The following is a 19,139-nucleotide window of genomic DNA, read 5'->3' on the forward strand; positions in this document are numbered from 1 at the left end:
TGCACTTCATAAAATCATTGCTCCCACCCGGTCACACCTCCACGCTGCAGCTTGCCCATTGGTTGCGCTCACCTACATATGCTCAGCTGTGCCACTAGCACTATGGTTGAGCATAAAACCAGTTATGTTGTTCTTACCTCTCTCTGCCTCCACAGTCTTGCCTTGTCTTGCTGCTCTTCATTCTGTGTACCGACCCGGCTTTCCACGACGATTCTTCTCTCTCCAAACCTTACCTCGGCAACCGGACAACGAAGACCCTACTCTCTCCAATCCCGGACTCGGCTAATAGTACCTGCAATGTTCCGTACCTCTCCTACTCTGGCCTCGGCAAGTATATCAACCATCCGTACTTCTCCAATCCCGACCAGCTAACCCGACCAAATCTACACTCCAAACGCACCCCCATGGCTGTGGGTGGCGTTCTATCCATTCCGATCTCAGCACCGTGGTCCCGCCTTGTTTGTGGTGAGGACAGCGTGACAATGACACACAAATTGACTTTCAACCCCTGACCTTATACCTGCAGTACAGATCAAAGTTTCTGAATGTGTCTCTGCGATATCATCCTGGATGGACATCCGCCGACAGAAACTAAACATGGCAAAAACAGAGCTCCTCATACTTCCTCCCAACCTGGCCCCACTACCTCCTTCCACATTACTGTTGGAAGTGTGTAACATCTTAAAGTGTAACATTGAAAGTGTGGAGATAATTTTGGAGATTAATTTGGAGGAAGATCTTGACTCTGCACAACAACAACTCTGCCCCTGTTAGAACTTGATTTTCTAATGCTCTGATTCTTTGTACTCTTCCTATCCTCCAATACCTGGCCTGTCTCTCCTCCTGCATCTCACAATGCCCTCCCTATTGCTTTTTCTGTTTACTGTTATCTCACTCCTTTGTGAACATCTCTGTTCTCTCCAACTTCCCCACTCTCCACTGCACCATTATTTATACACCTCTATCCCAACAACTTTTTTACCGCTCAATAAAAAACACCCACACAAATCCTCTATTCACACCCTCTATCTACTCCTTCCTGCTGTTGGGGATCTCCCCTAAGCCTGAAGCCAGACATACACACCTGAACTCACCCATGCATCCGTGCCATCTCTTCCCCTGTAAATGGTGTTAACCTTCTGATCTAATTCTCTCTAACCTTAAAACTCACCCCACAAGTTAAGCACCCCAACAGCCTGCACTCATGGTTACTATCCCAAACTCGGCCACTCCTACCACCCATTGTGGCCAAGCACTGCCATACACAGCACTTATCCCCTCACCTGCTGTCTCTGTAAGTCTCCCATCAAACATCTTAGATTGTAAGCTCTTCGAGGCAGGGATTTCCTTTCCTTTTGTCTAATTTTACTGCACTTACTGTATTATTATAATTCCCTGTACTGTATTCTTTGTGAAGCGCTGAGAACACTTTTGGCGCTATATAAATAAAGATATAGTACTATCATTCACCCAGTAGCCCAGGTACGCTCAACTCCTCTCTCACATTCAAAACATATTTAAAACCTTTTTTCTGAAAGGAAAACATTTTTTAACTTGTTAAATGAATCTGAGGCTTTAAACTACTAGAATTCCTATTGCAATGTCTCTTTTGATCCTGATTATTATAACTATTCTGTGCTATCAGCTCTGAGACAAAGTCCCATCTCCTTATTCACAAGGCTCAGCAACCGCTGCAAGGATCCCAGACTTTATTTATCCCTGAGAGAGAGTTACTGGGAATATGAATGAGAAACTGCTTATGGATGTGACTAATATTTGTCATTAGAGAGAGACTCATTATACTGAGGGTTTATTAGAAATGTTTCACTTTATATTATTATTTATCTCACAATCACTGATATAAATCTGCAGGAAATGATATGAAGATCCTGTGACTGCAGCCAGAGGCCCCGCCCCCTCTCCCGCCTCTTCCTTTCCCGCCTCTTCCTTTCCCTCTATCTCTATCTCCGCCTCCTCTAAAGCTGCACGCTGATTGGCTGCTACTTGCCATGTGATCTCTCCCTCCCTGCCAAAGGGCTCCTGGGAGTTGTAGTCCTTCTCTTCCAATATTATAGTATTTAGAGGTACATGAACTACGAATCCCAGAATGCATTGTGATAAGCCAATCAGTGAGGAGTTTTGCAACCGCACCCTTTCCCTCTTCCTCTATAATGATTGATGCTGCTGCCTTCTGGGAGCTGTAGTCTAAAGTATAATATTTGAGTTGTACTCCTGCATCTTCCAATACTAAAATATTTGCAGATAGATTAACTACATGTCCCAGAATACATTGCGTTAAAGGAAGTGATAAGTTAATCAGTGCAAAGTTTTGTAACTGCCCCCTCCCCTTCCCACACATGGCTGCAGCAAGGTAATGATCTGATCTTCTGTGTCATCATTCACATTATATACACACAGCAGCTATTGTAATACACAGGCACACTGACACACACAGCTATTGTAATACACAGACACACTGTAACACTGACATACAGCAGCTATTGTAATACACAGACACACTGTAACACTGACACACACACAGCTATTGTAATACACAGGCACACACTGTAACACTGACATACAGCAGCTATTGTAATACACAGACACACTGTAACACTGACACACAGCTATTGTAATACACAGGCACTGTAACACTGACATACAGCAGCTAATGTAATACACAGTCACACTGACATACAGCAGCTATTGTAATACACAGACACACTGTAACACTGACACACACAGCTATTGTAATACACAGACACACTGTAACACTGACATACAGCAGCTATTGTAATACACAGACACTATAATACTGACACACAGCTATTGTAATATACAGACACACACTGTAACACTGACACACAGCAGCTATTGTAATACACAGACACACTGTAACACTGACACACACACAGCTATTGTAATACACAGACACACTGTAACACTGACATACAGCAGTTATTGTAATACATAGTCACACTGTAACACTGACATACACACAGCTATTGTAATACACAGACACACACTGTAACACTGACATACAGCAGCTATTGTAATACACAGACACTAACGCTGACACACACAGCTATTGTAATACATAGACACACACTGTAACACTGATATACAGCAGCTAGTTTAATACATACAGGTGCGACTGCATCACAGGAAAAAAGTGCGGCAATCTCGTGCTTCTCAGGTGACATACAGGTGACATATTAGATCTACATACCCTCTAACTCATGTCGAGTTGTCACTCCTGTATTTAGTTTTCAGACTAAATTATGATTTGTGTTGTTGCCGTTCAGCACATGTCCGGCAGATGCCAAAGTGAATGTCTTTGTTTATGGGGCACATTGGATGCTGAGATGACTGTGAGCTAGATGGTCTTTCAGATTTCTAGCCCTGCGGCTAACAAGGGTAGGTTTGGTTTGAAGAACCTGTTTCAGGTCTTCATCTGCTAGTAGCAGGTGCTAGTGGTTTTGGAGAATATTACTGATCTGATGCCACTTTTGGTTATATGTACCTACAAACCGATGATTATTAATCTGTCTGACCTGATACTATCAGAGTCACAAATCAGTATTTTGCAAAAAGGTCTGTCATTCTCTCCCACCTCCCCCTTCTCTTGCTTTGTTTGAGTAAAAGACACAAACTTATTTGCCCGCAAATTACCTTTCCATATATTTTTTATTAGGAAACCAAGATTAGAATTAAAAAATAGTCCACTAAAGCAAATGGAAGCCCAGGATTATCTCTACCTCCGGGATGCGATTTTGCTTTTGGAAAAGAACAATCAATCACCAGACGAGGCACCATTTACGAGTCTGTGGTCACGTTCAACGTTCACTCCATCTGCGGATATTTCCGCCAGTTTTGAGGTATTCGTAGACCTGGTAACAAAGGGTCTAGAACAACTATCATGTTATAATGTTGACATCAAAAATCTTAGGTTCGGATAACCAACTAAATAGAATAGATGAGGAAACAAAGGGTTATGGAGATAGAGTTTTGCAAGCAGCGAGATACCCATCGTAAATACAGATAATACTAGAAAACTTTTAAAGACTAAACCCAATGAGGTGCAGAAAGGAAGGAGCAGATAAGATATGGAATGGTACAGACTGAAAAAAACACTTAAATGTATGCTTGCTGATGCAAGAAGCCTGACAGATAAAAATGGGGGAGCTTGAATTAATAGCTGTAAGGAAACAGTATGATTATCATAGGCATTACTGAAACACGGTTGGATGAAATTCATGACTGGACAGTTAATTTAGAGGTTGTTCCCTTTTTTCGGAAGGATCGAGCAAATAGAAGAGGAGGTGGAGTATGTGTATATATTAAACCGGATCTGAAACCTATTTTAAGGGAAGATGTTTATGAAGGGAATTATGAAAATGTAGAGACCATGTGGATAGAAATTAGCAGTGGAGGTAAAAGTATAAAGAAAATGTTTGTGGGAATATGCTATAAACACACAAATATCTGTGAGATTGAGGAAGCTAAAATACTTTTGCAAATGGAGAAGGCATCAAAACTGGGTCATGTTTGCATAATGGGGGATTTTAATTATCCAGACATAGACTGGGGCAATGAGATTAGCGTTACAACAAAAGGAAACAGGTTTTTGGGTTTGCTTAAAGACAATTATATGACCCAAATTATTGAGGAACCAACCAGGAGAGGGGCAATACTGGGTTTGGTAATATCAAACAATGTAGAGGTAATAACAAATATTCAAGTCCAGGAACAAATAAGTCTCTAAAATATGTATTTAGAATGCAATATATAGGGACCTGATGTGAGAGCTATAACTCGCATACCAAGTTATATGAAGTACTGTAACTATTTTTCCCTATGCACCGTAGTATTTATCCTTATTGATTTAATACTATACGGCTTTAGGTGTGAGAGTTTATTCAGTCGTTTATAGGTCTACCATTGTCCTTTGACCCTGGATGTTTATATCACTTGCCCGTGATAGCACACTGATTATTATGTTGCTGACCCTACTTAGGGAGTTCTTTTAAAGCATTGTCTGTTTGCAGTTTTCGCAACAGTATATCCTCTCCTCACTACTTGATCCTCACTTATTCACCTACTGAGGCTCACTTACTTGAATCTACACTGATTACAACACAGCAGCTACGTTTCAGCAACTCCTGTTTACAGCTGATTGCTGCATATAGTTCAGGGGAGTGCAATCTTTTTCCCCTGCGCCCCCCTGCCGGCTGACGTCCTCTCAGCGCGCCCACCCCCATCTTACCTTGACGCAGCGTTGCCATGGCGATGCATCTCTAGAAGCCGGCTGAACAAAGTTAAGTGAGGTTTACAGAGGCCTTCGCCGCTTGCCTGGCATTTAATTTAAGTGCCTTCGGGAAGCTTGCAGGGCGTCTGTAAACCCCACGTCCCCCGCAGAAAATCTCGCGCCCCCCCACCCGGGGGGCGCACCCTCCAGTTTGCGCACATCCCTGATGTAGTTGATCTTGGCAATCTTTCGCCACCAGGGGGAATCAACAACATTCATACCAGATACTAGGCTGTAATGTATATCACTTACAGGATCAACTGGTTCTCTGACTGGGGCATCTCCTTACATACCTTCCCCTGTTCTATGTTCAGCTTGGAAGTAGGAGGAGCGACCAATCAGAGCGTGGGAATTCCCTCCCAGTGGGAAATACGAATTAGCCCATGGGAGTTGCGTCTACGAGCTGTATCTCCCCCAGCTAACTCATTGCCACCCACTGGGCAGCCTTCACCTGGTTGGCAGACTCAAAAGGTGTCCCCACAGGTTGCCCTTTGTTCTCCGGACCTGGACAATTGACTTTCCTCACCCACCAAACAGTTTTGTCATCTTTGGACTTCCTTCCTCCTTTGAACTCCGATGTCTATCCGATATGCCGGTACCAATGTGGATGCCCGGGCTTACTGAACAGACATTTATAGTAAGTGCACCAAACATGATAAAACATCTTTTAATACATAATATGTCTTGGGGGAGACCCATACCTGTGCGGGAAATGGATCAGGGATATCAGGGCTCGAAAACCAGGAGTCTGGGGGACCCCGGGTAGCCCCGGTGTAATTCACCCCGTGTACCGGCAAATCATGCCTTCTCGCCGGGGAAAATTTAAAGGACTACCGGTAACTTTGGCCCCCGAACTCCTGCAAACAAAATAACTGAATTTTTACCCAAACATCCCACCCAAGACTTGCACTCTTGAAGTTTCAGGAATTTGGGACAAAAGGAACATGGAAAGTGGAAAGGCAGTGGTCACTTTAACTTTTGCATGTTACATTACAAGGCCCCTGGCTTATGCTATGTAGCTGGCAGGGACCCATGGTTTGCAGGGGTAACCAGATGGTCTTAACCTTTATTGTATAGCCTAGCTAGCCCCTACTGTCACACTTAGACAAAGTGATGTAGCATATCCAATAAAACTATCTGTACCATTTAATTTCGTTTTGGTCTACGGACTTATTAAACTTGGATTTTAACGTTTGCACTAGCACAGTTCTCCACCCATGTCAGGGACGTTCCTTATTCGATTTGGTTGCATTGTGGGCACTTAACCCCTTAGTTACTTATACTTATTCATATTGCTGGCAGCGAGTGCATGCTAATAGGGTGCTTTCGTTCCTTTCTCATTCTTCATCTCTGAAGAGTATCTAGGGCTTTGATATTTTTGTCCAGGCTATTGACTGTCTTTATTCACAGAGGACCATAGACGAGGTGGATTTCTGTGAAAGAATAAAGAAATAGGGGGGATTACGGAAGGATTACTGTAGACCTGGAATGATTACGTAACATCCACACAAAATATCTAAGCTTTTAGATACCTGTAATACAGTATACTGTAGCTACTAGGTAATACACTGTGAGGATTGAGTGCAGGCTCCGCTCCAGAGTTTGATTCAGACTTGCTGCAGCTATACCTCATCAGCACCACTGTGTGCACACTGCAAAGCAACGAATCAGGGCTCTGATTTCACTTTTATGCAACCATTTAGCCATTGGCTGTTCAGCCTCTGCAAATTGTCTGAGAATAACAGTTTGTTACTTGTGATGTTGTGCTGGTCGCAAGCACTCTGTTGTTCCTTTTCCTGCCTTGCTTTGCTGTGCCTTGCAGTTTCATCTGAACCTGGACCACAGATATGTACCTACCATTCTACAGTCTCTGCCCCGACCTCGGCTTGGACGTCTACTACCCTACCTTCTGCTACTCTCGACCCCGGCTACACGACTACGAACCTGCACGCCTCTCTGCTCCGGGTCGATGTTTACTTATCCCCACCTCGTCCTGCTAGTCCTATCCTGTTGGTGGCGAGCACTCGTTACATACACAGATTAATAATATCTGAAAATGTTTAACATACACAGTACTGTTCTGTGAGAGAATAAAGGAAAAGGGATTACTGCAGACCCGGAATGATTACGTAACATTAAATACAGTATACTTTACTGTAAGGCTGATATCAATACTCCACACCGAGAGAGAAAACCTTTCCTTATACGTAACATAGACTTACCCTATGCTTCCTCTCTGCACTAAAACAACGGGCAAAACACTGCTAGTGTTATTTATATAGTTGTAACATCATGCTACAGTAAGAGGGTTTGCCCAGAAACTACTTATGCTCTTTACAAGTTCTTCTTTGTTGGCAGGCTTGAAATTTTCGTAGGTGATGTTTCTTAGCATGCCACACCAGTTCTATGGGGTTCAAATCGGGGGTCTGCAACTTAGGGGTAAAAATGGTGAATTAATAGCAATGATCAATACAGTTGAAAACAACGAAAAACGGTTACATTACAGCACTTACTCTTGCGGGTTTCTGACTCAGTTGATTCCACTTGCCTGCATAAAAGCAGCAGAGGCACTGTGTTTTGGGTTAATATCCTGGAAGAACTGGTGACCAGATGCAAAATCATCCCTAATATATAAAACTATAGGGGCGAAGATGGACTCCTTGAAAATTTTTTTATCCATGATTCCTGGACCAAGAGGAGAAAAAATTATGAAACAAATGTACATTACGGCATGCACTAGTACAGTGCATTACACTACAGCATGTGACTTACTGTATGTACCTTCAAATATTATTATGGGTCCTGGTCCAAGTCTCGAAATTGCATCCCACACATGGACTTTGAGAGGGTGCTTGGGCTGTGGTTTCAGGGCTAGATTGTTTTTTTTGCATAAGGAAAAAGTGGAAAATATTTCTAGGGCGATTGTTGTCTCATCAGAAAAGATAACATCCTGAAAAGTTTTGCCACTATCAATCCATGCACGTGCTTGGTCGGCTCTTTTAATCTTGTTGGCTCCCTTATCATTGGAAACACTGTAATGACGAGAGAGTTTTACAGGTACTGTACAGTAAAACCACACTTTTGCATAAAACAGCTGTACTCTACAATACTGCACTAGAATAAACGTGCCAGCTGTTCTGTCGCTCTAGGAGCTACACCAGTGGGTTCAATACTGTTACAAGCGACATTACACTTCTAAGAACAACACTATTGCATTATTAAAAGAAAAAGATACCAGCGCAAAAAACATGTTCCAAAATAGAAAAAAATATTTACTATAGAATTATAAGAAAAACAAATGAGTGCTATGAAAAAGCACTAGATTAATTAAGTAAACATAAAATTGAAAATGGAATGATACAAAACGTGTATCATAAAAGATACCCTTTGAAGTATCTTTTGATACGAAACGCGTTGGAAAGGAAATAGATTGTGTGCTTTTTATTCCATTTTTACTCTGCATACAGATTTTGCTATTTAGCATTTTTTTTATAATTCCCTCTTTTTGGTGCTTTTTTGCACTTATTCATTCCAAGATTGGGCGGAGCAGTGCAGTGTTCTATGTCTGCAGCTTTATTGTGAGTTTGTGAACCTTTCATTGTGAAGCCACGGGACCACTGGAAACATCATACTGGGAGTGGCTGCCGTAGCAGACCAGTACTAGCTGAGGGCAGTTAGCTGGGAGCGGGTGCATTCCCTGTCTGGTGGGGAGTGGAGCCAGACGTGAGGAAGATCAGCTGGTCTGCACTGCAAACTACTGAGACGTGAACTACCTGCATTGACAAGCTGTGAGCGGGTGCTTTCCCTATCAACATTGCCGGAACCATAGTATGCTGCTTTTATTGCCCTTGCTAACAGCTACATTTATAACGCACAAGGAACCTCTGGTAACTTTACTGCCTAGACAACATAAGAGAGAAACACAGAATGGAGCAAAGGCACTACCACCCGGATAAGTCCCTATATATTACACTCAGTGTCTGTGGGGAGGGTCACCCTATTCAATAGTAATTGGTGCAGTCAGAAACAATAATCTGGTCCTAAATGCAATGTGTAATGAATGACTTAAAAAACATTTATTGGATATACGCTAAAATAAATCGGAACCAGATTATGACAATGTGAGTACTTAAAAAATGCCTAACAATGATACGTTATGCTATATCCTTGTAAGGAAGGTGTATCCAGTAACAGGATTAGTTGGCATAACCGGCAAAAATACTGTGGAAGCACTAATGAGTAGATGCAGACAAGTATATTAATTACTTGCTGACAAGGGCTTCTAATGAGGTCGCTGAGGTGGCGGGCAGCAACCATATACTCAAAGTCTATTATGAGGCGTGCGCATTTCTTGCGTGGTTAGCAAATGCTGAGAGCCTCTCTGCTTGTACTCATATGACCACTGTTTTTGGTAGGTAACCAACACTACAGATCACTGTGTGATACAGGATGTAGATATAACCCTATACTCTAATTAGCATTGAACCCCCACGAGACACATGGGATAAGTGGTGTGGAAGCAGAGTAGACATGAGAGAGAACTGTAAGCTCCTATGGCTCTACAGAGCAACCACACAGTGCACACACAGTAAACAACCGGGCAAACCCACGGCTACGGTATCACCATGCAAGCCTGCATGGTGCCACTGATATGCAAGAGGTGTGGGTGTATGATCAAGCAGGCATATGTGGAGAACTGGTGACAGTAACAGAAAACCCCTGCAAACCACTAACCCTGGCTGAGATTAACTGCACACCGGTTAGGGAGAGAAAAAGGGAAGCCCCTACACACCAATATATACTCTCCCTGCAGGGTGGTAGAACATAAAGAACGTGCCTACCAATCAGATCACAAGCTCCCACACTCTAACCCTAAATGCATGCCCCTAAGCATGAGCAAACAGGCATATGTGTGGAATTGGTAACAGTAACAGAAAGCCCCAGCAATACATTAACCCTGGCTGAGATTAACTGCACACCGGGTAAGGAGAGAAAAAGGGAAATCGCTACACACCAATATATACTCTCCCTGCAGGGTGGTATGGCAGTAAGAACGTGCCTACCAATCGGGTCACAAACTCCCACACCCTGACCCTAAATACATGCCCTTAAACATACGGGGGAGAAAAGGGTGGGGAGAGGAAAGAAAAGAGACCCTCAACACTTATCTGTTCTATCCCTATTGGAGCGTGATCCATGATGCCTGGTGCCTGGATGCTTGCTGCTGGCTGCTGAGCGCTACTCCACTGGTATACCGATCATGTCTGACTCAGTCTGCAGGCTTGGTGCATGTCGCGGTGCGGTGAGAGGGATAGCGTTATGACGTCACTCTCCTTGATAAAGGACACTTTTGTCTGAAACACGTAGGAGAGTTTTTCACCTCCTTGGGTGATGTTTTGTTTTTGTACTGAATAAATAGATTTTTATTTTCATACCACCTGACTCCCTGGCAAGTGCGCTGCTTTCTTCTACTCTCTATCATTGAACTCTGGAGAGATACATTAACAGAAGCGCAGGACAGGCGCACAAATTAGCCATGCTAGTTTTTAAACACGTCAGTTATGAGCTGTACTTTGAGTGGTTCCAAACTGTTCATTTTGATGGCACGAGGGGAAAGAAGAGGCTTCCTGATAATTTCAATATGAACCAGCTTGTTTTCAAAGTCGTGAATGACAGCATCAATGCCCTTTTGAGGCTCTTGGATGGAACTCTAAGGGCTATGGGGAGGACTTCGATTCCTATTAATTTAAAAATAAAAATACGGCGGAAATGTTTTCAAATATAATAAAAAGTTTTTTGTTTTTTTAAACTTTTTTTAATTGACCGTTCCGCTGTTGTATTTATGGTTTAATGCTTCTTTTCTGTATGTTTGGAGACGGGTGAAGACAATGTGCAGGAAACACGTTTCCTTCCTTGGTACAGGAAACACATCTATAAATACTGCCAGATAATGTACTGTACTGTACTCCATGCCATGTCTTTTCTTCCCAAACCCCAAAAAACTCAGCATTTCAAAATGTAAGGTGGGATTATTAACATTGAATATTGTTTCTTTCTTTACAGACCAAGACATTCAAGTAAGGAGAAGGAGGGAGGGGGGTGCGCGAATAGGAGGACATCCAGCAGGGGAGCGCAGGGAAAAAAGTGTGCGCCCCCCTGCACTAGGCAATAAACCCATTGAGTGTCACTGTGGTAACCAATGCCACCCATGTGGGCACAGATAACCACATGGACAGTGAATGGGCAACCTAAGAAAAACATAAAAGAAATACTATGACACCCTTACGCATTTCAACCAGATTCCACAGTGACATGCATCTGCAGAAATGCTGACACGCATACAGTATGCATTTCAAAAAGGCTCCACAGCGAGACGCATGCGCAGAACACATCTACTGTATGTGCGATTATTAATATTTTATATTGTCTCTTTCTTTATAGGCCTAGACGTCCAAGAGCCAGCCAGATCGACGAAAAATAAAAACATTTTACATTTGGAAGAAGAGACTTTGTATTTTTGTATTATTCATTTTTACTTAATTATCGTGTGCAAATAAATAAACATTTCATTCTCTAAAAATACTTTTTGGCGTGTTCACGTTTTTACTCTTTAGATTTCAATTAAATACACTTGAAGTACATACAGTACTAAACGTCTGTGTGATATCGCAACGGGAATAAGTGACAGGTTGCATTGCAATTAGATTAAGACAATAATTCACGATCGCCGACTTGAGTTTCTTCCTAAAAACACCAGTTCTATAGCTGTTCTATGGATAAGTGAAAAGGGAAATCCCTACATTACAGACAGTCTTCCTGGAAGGCGATATAAAGGAGATGTTACCTTCCATCCAGACCAAATTTGATACTGCGTAAATCGTGGGGTCCACACTAAGATAGTCTTCCAAGCATCTGATCTCCAGATCTGAAAATTGAAATCCTTTACGTGTACTCTCCTTTTGCTCGGAGATGAATGCCCAGACCAGCCTCAATACTGCGTAGTCGTCCACGCTTGACTAGCATCTTATGACGGCTTGAAGAAAGGGAATTCCCAGATTGTTCTCTCGTAGCAGCTTAGAGTCCCTTTGAGTATTGTAAGTCCTGTGATCTATGATCACTCCTTGCCTGATCCAATAGGATGAGCCCAACGCGTTTCATCGCATATAGCGACTTCCTCAGGCATATGAGACCTCAGGGGTCCCGTGACTTATGACCACTTTTTGCCTGCTCCAAAAGGATGAGCCAAACGCGTTGGTCACGTATAGATACTTCCTCACACACTGTGTTCTGAAAAAACGAGAACCCTTTTATTTTTCATCATAACGTGCAAAAATATCACAACATTTTCTTTAAAGTTTTTGTGAGCATTTATAGGTGTGTCATAGTGGATGATTACATTTAAGAATTATTTGATAATCTAATAAATATTCTTTGGCATTGGTGATGACATGAGGACTCAGTTATAAAATGGTCCTCATTGAAGAAGATAGTTACGTTATAAAGTGCTAGAGGCAGAACATGAATAATCGTCCAAAACATTTCCATAAAATATATCCTGTTAAAGAATGGTTGATAGCAGGACTAAAAAAATAATACGCAACAATGCATTATTTAGGATCAATGCTATCCCTCCCACTGCAGGGTGACACAGACAGAAGGGACAATAATTTCATTATTTTCTGTCACTGCAGAGTCACATATACATCTCTATCCCTCTCTCCCTCTCTCCCTCTCTCCCCCCATATGTAGGAGGATATTACTGTGAAGGACAAATACAATATATACCACTAACTGCAGAGGTCACCACATGGTGAAACACTTCCACAAGAACCACAGCCCATTCTTGGACCATCTGACTTACGCACTGATAATGAACAAGGAAAAAAAGCAGATGACTAAGATCTTGGATCACACCTTGGAAATTATCTACCTGCTGACTGGAGAGGTGAGGGTTGCTGGAGAAAGTCATAATGGCACCATTCTCATCTCCCTCACTGCAACAGGGACCTGCAGAGCATTAATATGGAAGGTACTTGGGAAGCAGTAGCCAGGGACACATGTAATTATAGAAAGCAACAACCTGAGGGCAGGCAAGATGTTTGGTCATATGGAGAGCCCAGGACCATATAAGGACACAATTGGGCAGCAGGAGAGCACAGAGTCAGATAGGGTCAGAGAAGGATGTAGTTTGACTGAGTGGATTGACCCAGTGATTGAATGTACTTGGATCCAGGAAGAGACATGTTTGTGCAGAGGGAGAACCTGGATATATATACATATATATCTATATAGCTATATCTCCGTTAGATATACCCGCTATAACGTGGTGCTCGGGGTCCACATAATAAGACTGCGTTATAACCGTGATCTCAAAATGGCTGTCACGCAAGGACTTACCCGGCATCTGCAGCTCTCTCCTCTCTGCAGCTCTCTCCTTTCTGCTTGCTTCATCAGGCTGCGTCCACGTGCACGGCACACATCTCCAAGGTTTTTTGTTTTTTAAAAATTATATTTTTTTTATAACTTCTAGTACACATTACTGAAAGGCAGTTCTGTGCAGTACCAGTTAAGTTTGATAATATATTCAAATGACATCACACCAATCCTATGGTGTAATGGTAAAGAATCCTGCGCTCTTTAAGGCCGCAACAGGTTGGAACAGACCACTACCAAGAAGAACTTCCATCACCACAAGTGGAGGCTTAGAATTCCTTAAACCCACCAGCCTGTGGAGGACTTAAAGAGCCCCAGGAGCTTCACTGCTGACTGAACTATTCATGCAGATAAACATTTTTTAGACTCTCTGAGTGTATTTACTTTTGCATTTTTATCTAATTAAGTGTTTTTATTTGTTATTAAAGTTTGGCTTTTTTCTGATGCTGCTGTTCTCCTATGCGCTTCTATCACAATATAAAGGTACTTATTAGAGAAGATTCGGGTTCCCTCCCCCAAGAAGCAGCAGACCGCAAGAGTCTCTATACTTTCATATTTTTGGACTGATATATAATTAAGTCTATAACCACTGGAGTGCATTGCAAATGTCCTTTTTTTAAATGTGTGTGTGTGTGTGTATATATATATATATATATATATATATATATATATATATATATATACAGTGGTTGACAAATCACCAAAAAATCTACTCGCCACACAAAAAAATCTACTCGCCACCTAGTACCAAACGAGTGCTGCTTGGGCCAATATTTACTCGCCCGGGGGTTAAATCCACTCGCCCGGGGCGAGAAAATGTATAGGTTTGCCGAACACTGTATATATATATATATATATATATATACATATACACACAGTGGTGTGAAAAAGAAAGTAAAACCATAGAATTCAAAGAGGGTGTACTTTCTTTTTCACACAACTGTATGCACCCATATTTGAAGTATTTGAAAGCCATAATCTTTGTGCTCATATAGGCACAGGGAAGACGGTGAGCTTGGTGCAGACATGTCAGTGATATAATAGACAGAATTGGTGGGGAGGGCACTGAATAGATTGAGTATAGAGCTGTTAACATGAGACGTGTCCCTCTTACTGCAAAGCAACAAATCTGCAGGAACATGAGACATATCAACTGTGTCTCTTACTCTGCACAGTGATATTTATTATGGTCTCTATATGTAGGATTATATTGTTGTGAAGAGGCACGGTGAGGATGTCACAGACAGCAGCAGTCCCTGTGTGCCAGAAATGTTCTGCAGGACCCAGGCACCCATCATGGAGAATCCAACTAACTCCCTGATACATGAGAGAAACAATGACAAGAAGCTGATGTCTGCGAAGATCCTGGAACACACCAACATCATCATTCACCTGCTGACTGGAGAGGTGAGGGCTGCTGGGCAGCGTTAGATATTACCTCCTTTCTGTCTTCATTCAGCCTTTTCTTGACCACATTTTTTTCAATGTATCTGTATTTTCCTCTCTGTCTTGCTCACCTGGCTTTCCATAAGGATAAGATTCTTACAGGACCAATTATTATATGTGGATAATGAGTGGGGGATTCTCTGTGTTTCAGGTACGTATAAAGTGTGATGATGTTGCTGTGTATTTCTCCATGGAGGAGTGGGAGTATTTAGAAGGACACAAGGAGCGTTACAAAGACGTGATGATGGAAAATCACCAGAACCTCAGCTCATTGGGTAAGATGTCAGTGATGTTTTGATCCAGCAAACATTAGCTCAAGCTAAACATTGTGTTTTTGTTGTGCGGTTTATGTCAGGAACAAGAAACAAGTTACTGAGCCAGACAAGCAGAGGTAGAGTGAAGTCAGTTGCACTGCACACTGACCCCTACAGCAGACATGCAGGTGGTAGAGGCTGATCTCCAGGTCTTTGACATTGTAACTTTTCTCTGCTATTAGCCTGATTTAGTGTTAACTTGGTCTCAGTGGACGTAAGCAGTGAATGCACATTGGAGAGACTCCCTTATTGGGTTGCCTTTTGCTCAACTCGGGTGTTATATCCAAGAGAATTTGAATTAGAGTGAAGGAACACATGCTCCTGATGCCACCTTGTGATTGGCTGCTGCTTGGAAATGCAGTCAATCAGAATGGAGGTTATTGCCCACCCCCTAACAACTGCCCTGCTTTCTCAAATCTCATTCTTTTCATCCTCCCATGGCTCCCCAGTGGGTGCTAAACCCCTGCTGAGAAACACTGTTTATGAGGATCCCAATAACATCTGGGTTTCTCTAATCTGTCCTTGAATGTAATCAAAATATTCCTGGAGTCGACACACATACCAGACATGGGTCCATTTTACCACTATGTCATATTGAAGGTAATAAGTTGATACTGTAATCAAGAGTTTGAACTACTCTTAATTACCCATTTATATCATGCTATAAACATACAAAACAATATACATATTATTTCACATCACAGTAGGTTTCTGAAAAGTTTAGCTTCGTTGGCATTTACAGCACACAAATGCCAGGGGTTCTCTCGCAGTATAGATTTGTAAAACACTAGTATGCATTTAGCGTAGGGACCTGCTAAAGAGACTTACCCTGACGTGGTTAGCAGGCTTGGCATTATTTGATCAAAGGATGTATACCAAAAGTCTCCTTTTTTCTTATAGGTATTTACACCATACATATATATATATATATTCCCCATTGATTGCTATCCCTATGGGAGAAGCGCAGGGATTCACTTTCTGTTTTGCACATTAGTATAGATTTGTGTCTGATTTCACAACAAGGAGTCAGTACATCTATTCTATAATTTACTCTGTCATTTACTCTGGTTCCTGGTATTGGATGTGGGCTCCCGGGTGCCATTTCTGAGGGTCAGTTATACATCTGTGACATTTTGTTTATCTCAGCTAACTTAACCCACTGTGTTCCAGAAAGGACTAGAGCATTGAAGTTATCATAACCTATTTCAATAAATTTGTCGAAAGTACCTATATAAAAAGTAAATGAACCCCTGGTTTGCTTTCAATTTTGCCACAATACTTCTTTAGCTTGCATTATACTCCATTTGCAATTTGGGACATGTTTTATACTAATTGAAATGTTCAACCTGTAATGTTAAATGATGTTTATGCTATTAAATAACTTCTTTTCACATGGTGCATTTATTTCTAACAGATAAATCCATAAGCAGAAGTACACGTGCAGGATGGCACACTCCTCTTTGCTCACCAGATCGTGTGAATGAAGATACCAGTGTTGTTAAAAGTGATCAAGCAGCAAATTACTTGAGGCAAAATAACCCAAGTAAGAGACAAAAAAAATCTGTGATAATTATAGCTAAGGAATCAGGTTCATGTGAAGAAGAAAATCCCACAGTCTTCCACATTTGTACACAGAGAGAACATACAGGGACTGAATATGCATCTACTGATATTAAGAAGTGGGACAAAGGAAACACTAATGCCCAGAAAATTCACAAAAACATGTCAGTAATGAAGTATAAGTGCAGTGAATGTGGTAAAAACTTTAATAATAAATCAGATTATACAATTCACCAAAGAACACACACTACAGAAAGGATGCATAAGTGCTCTGAATATCAGAAAGGCTTTACTAGTAACTCAGCTATTGTTAAACATCAGACAATTGACGAGGGAGTGAAATTGTTCCCTTTCTCTGAATATGGGAAACACTTCTCTAGTAAATCAGTTCTTTTTAGACATCAGAGAATTTACAGAGAAGAAAGACCATTTGTTTGCTCTGTATGTGGGAAATCATTTTCCTTTAAGGCATATCTTGTTAGACATCAGAGAATTCACACCGGAGAGAAGCCATTTGTTTGCTCTGAATGTGGGAAATGTTTTTCTCAAAGCTCAGGTCTTATTGCACATCAGAGAATTCACACAGCAGAGAAACCATTTGTTTGCTCTGAATGTGGGAAATCTTTTCCCTTTAAATCTTATTTTATTAGACATCAGAGAATTCACACAGGAGAAAAGCCATTTGTTTGCTCTGAATGTGGGAAATCTTTTTCTCAGACCTCAAGTCTTGTTGCCCATCAGAGAATTCACACGAGAGACTGAGACCATTTGTTTGCTCTGAATGTGGAATGACAGAAACTAATTTCTCCTAATGTGGAAAATGTTTTCCCCAAATGTCAAAGCTTGATAATAATCAGAGACTCCACAGAGTTTAAATATATAGCATTAAAAATGTCACTGTGAAAGTCATGGATTTTTGCTCTCAGCAAGATCGTCAAGGGCCTTATGTGATGGAAGAGACCCTTAAATAAAGGTTAGTCCCAGCCTAAGGCCGATTAAACATGCAGTGTTTCCTGTCCTGTGCCTACCTGCTGCCATTTGCTGCATGATTCCTGCTGAGCCCTTCTGAGATGAGACCTTTAATGCTTCCTAAATCTCAGGCAAAGTGGCACCCTTGTTTAGAGAATCATTATCCCCTTCCTGTCTGGATTGCCTCTTATATTCACATTTCTGTTATGTGCGGGCAACTGACCCAAATGTCCATGTAGGTCAAAAAAGCCCATAGGGAACAATTGGGCAGGAAAACTTTAAAATTCCCTTCTCGGCAGTTTTGCTTTTGGACTCACATGAAGACATTCACTTGCTGTGTTGCCTATCCTTGGACACACTGAACCATGCATTAGCCCCTTGCCTCTGCACAAAGCCTTGCATCCCCACGGACTGTAACTGCTCTTATACTGTAAGTTGTAGGAACTTGTACTGCCTTCCCATTTATTTTACTACTGCTTGCTGTGGAATTGTATGTAAAACCTTTGTGTACTGTACCTCTCTTTATTAAATCTATTCTCGTGCCCCGGTATTGGCCCATGTGATCCTTAGGGGCCTAGTCTAGTAAGTTTGATAACTTTGCTGCCATCTCGAACAGTATAAATCCACAAAGATGAGGGAGCAGTGGACCACAGTACATGTAAAGATTAAAAAAAAAAACATAACACCAACATAGTGTAGTAACGTTTTTTCTCAGTGCTGAAAGTAGAATGAGTATATATATCGATACACTCACCTGGCAGTGAGTATATCAAAACCCATACAGTTTATGGCAGAAACAACAGCAGGCTTCGATGTAGATCTGCCAAGGGAAAAGAGAAGAGAAGGGACTGATTGCGCAGCATGCAATACTTTTAATGTTAAAAAGAACACAAAAGGACAGTCCCCTCTGAATGAACACTTAAGAGTGAAGTGAAGAAGTAAAGAGAGTCTGACCAGACCGGGAGAAGTGCTGTGGGAGCTGAGCTGTTTGCTCACTGTTGTTTCCGGATAGCCACATATGGAGGCAACACACGCAGGAGAGCAAGACACCACACACCGAGGTCCAGTGTCAAAGAGGGGAGAGATTGCCTCCCCCTAAAAAACATTTT

At 41.8% G+C, this 19,139-nt stretch overlaps 1 protein-coding gene across 4 annotated transcripts; it reads left to right on the forward strand.

Moving 5' to 3' along the window:
• The first annotated feature begins 2,164 nt into the window (after positions 1–2,164).
• Positions 2,165–18,573, forward strand: LOC142465263 (oocyte zinc finger protein XlCOF7.1-like). 4 transcript variants are annotated; one of them, XM_075569273.1, is made up of 6 exons: positions 2,165–2,371; positions 3,695–3,878; positions 13,058–13,337; positions 14,945–15,148; positions 15,339–15,462; positions 16,916–18,573. In XM_075569273.1, exons 3-6 carry the CDS (start codon positions 13,116–13,118, stop codon positions 17,821–17,823), a joined length of 1,458 nt encoding a protein of 485 aa, XP_075425388.1. In that variant the 5' UTR covers positions 2,165–2,371; positions 3,695–3,878; positions 13,058–13,115; the 3' UTR covers positions 17,824–18,573. The 4 variants fall into 4 exon arrangements, with proteins under 4 accessions (XP_075425388.1, XP_075425389.1, XP_075425387.1 ...); XM_075569274.1 differs by lacking the exon at positions 3,695–3,878; XM_075569272.1 differs by lacking the exon at positions 2,165–2,371 and having other exon boundaries at positions 2,386–3,878.
• Positions 18,574–19,139: the final 566 nt, after the last annotated feature.

The sequence above is a fragment of the Ascaphus truei genome, chromosome 13 (assembly GCF_040206685.1).
Source record: "Ascaphus truei isolate aAscTru1 chromosome 13, aAscTru1.hap1, whole genome shotgun sequence".
NCBI classification, from domain to species: Eukaryota; Metazoa; Chordata; class Amphibia; order Anura; family Ascaphidae; genus Ascaphus; species Ascaphus truei.